This window comes from Borostomias antarcticus, assembly GCF_949987555.1.
Source record: "Borostomias antarcticus genome assembly, chromosome: 25".
NCBI lineage: Eukaryota > Metazoa > Chordata > Actinopteri > Stomiiformes > Stomiidae > Borostomias > Borostomias antarcticus.
The window spans coordinates 8,134,193-8,140,278 of NC_140258.1; the positions used below are offsets into that span (position 1 = coordinate 8,134,193).

The 6,086-nt window shown below is 41.1% G+C and overlaps 1 protein-coding gene across 1 annotated transcript in view; it reads left to right on the forward strand.

Moving 5' to 3' along the window:
• Nucleotides 1-4,264, forward strand: part of cfap46 (cilia and flagella associated protein 46) — a gene marked incomplete at both ends in the record, with an annotated part of 60,636 nt that extends 56,372 nt beyond the window's left edge. The window contains 5 exons of the mRNA XM_084458779.1: nucleotides 211-279; nucleotides 3,174-3,273; nucleotides 3,393-3,452; nucleotides 3,789-3,975; nucleotides 4,130-4,264. Coding sequence (XP_084314905.1) covers nucleotides 211-279; nucleotides 3,174-3,273; nucleotides 3,393-3,452; nucleotides 3,789-3,975; nucleotides 4,130-4,264 — 551 coding nt within the window. The remainder of the gene's footprint in view (nucleotides 1-210; nucleotides 280-3,173; nucleotides 3,274-3,392; nucleotides 3,453-3,788; nucleotides 3,976-4,129) is intronic.
• Nucleotides 4,265-6,086: the final 1,822 nt, after the last annotated feature.

The window sequence follows — 6,086 nt, forward strand, 5'->3', positions numbered from 1 at the left end:
TCATCAAATCCAGCTGAGTTTTTAATTAAAAAAAATAAAAATACAGTAATTGGTAAACAGGTTCGCTGCCTTCTTCGAAAAAAATAAAAAAATGTCTTGTGGTGGGCGGATAGTTCTTACTGGTTTTTAATACTATCCTCAATTAGTTTCAATTAGACTCAAAATAGAGGGCACAGTTAAGTCCTTTTGTGTGTTCATTTCGTGTCAAAGGTTCCTCAAAGGAGCCTGGGAACCGTGGAGGCAGGTGTGACCGAAGCCAGGCGGACAGTGATAATGAAGGTATTCTACCGTCTCCAACACACATTTTTGTAAACGTAATCTCAACTTACATGGGTGCCTTGGTATGGAGGAATTGTCAGCCTGCATTTGATCATTTTTGGGTACTTGAAGGGCTTTGATTTTTCCTCCTCTTCCTCATGTGTGTGCCTTTCAAAGTTCACCTTGTATACATTTTCCCACAGGTTGGCCCATCTAAGCACATAAGTGCAGTTTATTTTTCCTCTAGGATAGATGAAAGGAGAAATGTTCTCCTCTCCTCTAAGCTACAGTCTTCCCTTTCACCCTCATTTTCTTCCCATATACAGTATGTGTGTATAGTGTACACAACAAGGCTGTATTTGATGGTGTCTTCTGTGCAGAGTGATACATGTTAATACAGTATCAGATAAGAGCAAAATGAAGGGCTCAATCTCATTGGCTAAAATTGCTGTTGATATTGCTGCTCATAAAGACAGGTGTACCATAGCAACATTAGGACCTACATGTTCCCAATGTGGACGACCCTACATTCTTTTATAATTTATTCCTGGCAATTTCATCATGGGGCTGATTTTAATGTCACCCTGGACCCATTAAAAAAACAAGTCTACTGGTTCGGATATGTCTCATATTAGAGCTAAAACATATTTTATGACGGATTTCAGTTTATCGGAAATTTGTCCAGAACTGACCCATATAGAATTTTCTTGTCACTTTGGCACACACAAACTTACATGCCAGCATGGTAATATCAGACCATGGTCCAATATATTTAACTTACTGTACTTGATATATTTAACTTACTGTACTTGAATATTAAATTGGTTAATAGATGATAAATGGTAAATGGACTGCAATTATCGTATGCTTTTATCCAAAGCACCTTACAATGGCCTCGCATTCACCCATTCACACACACATTCACATACCAATGGTGGCAGTTACCATGCAAGGTGCTAGCCTGCTCATTGGGAGCAATTTGGGGTTCAGTGTCTTGCCAAAGGACACTTGGACATTCGAACCGCCGGGATTCGAACCGCCGACCATGCGATCATCTCCTGAGCCACAGCTGCCCTCCGATATGGCATTTCCATATTAAGTGGCTACAGGACCCTTCTTTTATAGACTTCATTGGGAAACATATGATTTTTTTTCTTTAAATGTATTAACACAACACAGACCTCGGCTAGTGCTAGATGGGAAGATTTTAAAGCCTGAAGACAATATGCGTTTTACTTCTTCTAAATTTAAACATATCAAAAAATGCAACTGCTAGACTCCAAAAAATTAAGAAAGATGTTTTTGGATGGTTCAGATAATCTATTACTGCTTAGGCTGAATTCAACGAAATAACATTCATCATGAGAATGTCAATGCCAAAAAGGCAATTCATAGAATTGAATGGCATTTTCTACTGGCAACACTAGAACAATTAGGGTTTGGGATTGTTTTCAGTAAATGGTTAAGATTACTCTACATTCAACCTGCAGCTGAAATTCTGAGTAACAATGTTATTTCTCAACCATTTAGTATAAATAGGGGGTCCGACAAGGGTGCCCTTTGCCACATCTCCTATTTACAATAGCAGCTACATGTATACAGTAGAAATGTTTTGTTCATATCAAGTCCCGGAGAGAGATATTCCAAGATCTGTAGACAGACAGACGGATAGACAGACAGACAGAACGACAGAAAGACAGACAGATAGATAGATAGATAGATAGATAGATAGATAGATAGATAGATAGATAGATAGATAGATAGATAGATAGATTCCCTTGTTGTAGCACATGAACAACATAAAACACACAAAGTACAATAAAAAAGAACAACATAAAACACACAAAGCACAATAAAAACAGTAAAAAGATATAAGGCATACACAAGGGCATTAACAGGCACAATCAACTATCACTATCAAAAAAATAAAAAACAAAAGAACAAGAACAAAAATCAAAAAATGTGGTAGAATACAATAAAACCACAATCTATTACCACACCAAAATTATAAAGTAGCACCATGTCAAGAATTAAGTCAATCCACATGACTGCACATCAATTTATGTTCAATTGCATGCCTAAACAATGGCAATTGTATGTTAATTTCTATTATCTCAATGACAAACTGCTGAGTTTTACTGTCTGTCTCACATGATGATGAGGTGAAACCGAGATTATCATAATTGGCATGTAGCTAAAACAAAAACTCTTAATAATTAAGCGCTTTTGCAACCAAGCAGTGCCTGTCAAGAGTGTATGCAGTATTTATAGATGTTCTCAATCAAGTAGTTAGGATGAGGACACATATTAGACATAGCTGTGTCCTCATCCTAACCACTTGATTGAGAACATCTATAAATATACATTCAGGCATTGCTTTGGCTTAAAGCTTTTAGAGGCCAACAATATTTTGTTTGTTCTTTATTTGTTTCTGTCAAATTCAGACATAATGCAACTGATAAAGTGTTGTTATTATAATGCAAATTCAATGCTTCACCAAACACTGGAATAGACTCAGTGCAAATGTGATGGTTATTTATGAGGTAAAAAATGGAATGCGAAGCTAACAGTGTTTCATTTGATAAAGGCTTGTAAGTTATTTCTCCCTTGTTGCCTCATTTTTGCATTATGAGCAGCATTTGCATAATGAGCTTTATTGGCATGACAAACATGTTGCCATCAGTAAAATAAACAAAGAAAATGTTCAATTTAATCAATAATCAATAGAATTTTCCAAATGTTATATTATTAACCATCTCTCTCTCTCTCTCTCTCCCTCTTTCGCTCTGACTTGACTTTATGAGCGGCCCCAATGGTCCTAGGTGGAGATTGTTAATTCCACTCCTAAGGACTCCTATGACCCGAAGATGTCCTAAGGCATGACCTGTGACCTCTGTGTGTGTGTGTGCATGAAGGTGAGAGTGAGCTCCTGGCTCTGCAGCGTACTTACCTCAGACTGGAGGCGGTCAAGAGAGCTGAGGAGAGGGAGTCCCAGGAGATCATACGCAGACAGAGGTACCGTCCTCTACACCCGGATTCTAAACACTTCAGTGCTTTAGTACACTTCAAACTGATGATTAAATATGCCGCAATGTGCTCAGGTTGACGGCCTCGGGTGTCCTTCTGTGGTGTAGTTTCTGCCGAGCGGCAGAGTTCATATCAGTTGAGAGTTGTGGGCTGCTGTTGGACTTAATGTACTGTGTAAGCTTCTCTTTGTGGAACGCTGATGCCGGTGTGACTGTGACCCAAACTGAGCTTGACAAGCCAGACTGATTGTTAGCTTCTGCAACATCTACGGCGTCGCTACCTGCTGCTTCTAAATTCAAGGCCCGGCCGTCTGCATGCTAAGAACCGCTACCCAGGCGAGCGGCTGATTTATGTGGGCTGCAACACAGTCATACTGTAGATGGGAATTTCAGCCTTTTTGCATAGCAGAGACATCAGAGCGGTGCTTTGGAAGTGCTTTTGTGCTACTGTGAAAGATATACAGGCGAATACTATTACATCTTTCTCCGTGCTCTGTTTTCTAGGCTGGAGATTGGCTCGTTGACGGTGGAGCGGGAGGAGCTCATGAGCTCATTAACAGGGTTTCTGCCCGTCTCCAACAAGAGGGACCGTCCTGTGGCCCGGGCCGTACATGACATGCATCTGCAGAGCGATGACATCAATGGCCTCGTGGCCCAGGAGAAGAACAAGCTGGCGGGCTTGGAGAGAGAGGTCTGTGTTCGGGTAGATATTCCCATGATGCAGATTAAAGTCTTGTTCTCAGCATCACCATTCCCACTATTCCAGACAAGTTGAGAATGTCTGTAGGTTGAACTTCGTATAAGCTGTAGTACCCTGAACATGACTGGATGATTGGGGTTTTCAGGATGGAGAGAAAACCGATAATGACTACAATGATCCATGTCTGACTGCATACCAGATGTCTGCCCTCTGCCGTAGCATTATAACCTCTTTATCCAGGACGCTAGGACTCAAAGCCTCCAAGCAGAAGATCATTTAATTAGTAACACCATCCTGTTCAGCATCTTGAAAATTAGATTTGAAACCAATGTCTGTGTGCTCATGGGGATTAGATTAAGGGTAATCTACATAGACATTAAAATGGAACTCTTCCAAGTTCACATAGATGACTGCTGGAATTAAAAGGCACACACACACACACACACATACACACACACACACACAGAGGTACAGGCATTATGTATAAACATATGGACTGTAAAGTGAATTCTGAGATTTGTTTCTGAACACATTATACATGTTAGAAAATAATTGCTGAAAATATGTGGAAAGTCTGTGAACTATGTAGTACTGAATTGTGGCGTTAGACCGCTAAACTGTTTTTCCAAATTTGTATTTTCCTGATTTTTAAAACACGGCTCGATGAGGAGCCCTGTGGAGCCCTATTTACTGTATCATGGTCAATATATTCTTAAGAGATTGTACCTGAAAATATGACATAACATAACATAGAAATGGTGCACCTGCATGACCAGCCGAGCGGTACATCTTGAGTAGCCTGTTCCTCAAGCATCAATGACATCAGAAGGTTTCTGTGTCGAAGAGATCATCCTCTGCTGATCATTTTTTTCGCCGGTGGGGATACGCTTTTATCCCTGCTTCTGGTCAGACTGAATATAGCTACAATTGCCCGAAAATAGATCGCAATTTAGAAAAACTACACTAGCTATTTCAAAAATAGGATTTACAACAGCTAGTTCTAACCACGCGTTTGATTGTCATGGCGGGCCAGGTGCTCGATGACGTTGATTTTACTGGGGGTGAGCCCTTCGGTGTTCAGCTGCAGAATTCTGGCTTGGGCTGCTCTCCCTGAACACCAGCCCGGGCGGTGGCCCTCAGTTGGCTTTGCTTCGCGTACGGTGGTTAATCGCAGCTACTGACCACGAGAAAGTGTCTGCCTTGCATCTGTGTCGTGTGCCCAAGTAAGGCCATCAGAGATCTGCATCCATAGGAATTTGAAGTGGCTGATTGATGATTGAGGATGATTTGGGCAGGGGGGTGGCTTTTTCCTCCTCTCTTGAAGTCCACAATCATCTCCTTTGCAATGCTAGTGTTCAGGATCAGGTTGTTGTCTTCACACCATGTAACTAGGTGTGACATCTCCTGGAGGAAGGCCGATTCAGATGAGTCATTGGGGGAGATCAGGCCTATCACAGTGGTGTTGTCCGCAAACTTGATGATTCGAATGCTGCTGTGCTTGGCTGAACAGTCGTGGGTGTACAGTGAGTACAGCCTGGGGCTCAGGGAGCAGCCTTGCGGGACACCCATGCTGATGTTCAGTGTAGATGAGTTATTGCTGCTTATTCTCACCACCTGTGGTCTGTCACCGACCATGATGTTTTGTCTGTATTTACCTCCATAAGCAATGCCTCTATCGACAGTGATTGATCCTAAGTATTAATTTACCATGAAGAGCTTGAAGACCTTCATCTCCACATATCTCATGATAGCAGAGTTTAAAACATGGTGATGAGAAATACCCATTTTACATGGCTCAGCTTGTTCCTATCGATGGTAAAACACTGCCTTATCTGAAATCTTAACAGGACTTAATGGCTTGGAAATTTAATCAATCCATACCGTTTAAAGGAGTAGTAAAGAGAAAATGCATGTTTAGCCCTGTTTTAAGGTTACTTATGATCATATACAATGGTTCAGATCAAAACGTTGACAAAACTAGCACTTTTGAGAAAGTCTGATAATTGCTCTACCATCATTTTGAGGCTGCGTGGGTGGGGCAGGCTGGGGACCCACAACAATAAGTTGCATAGAACAGTGACCATTTATATTGTATGGGGTTC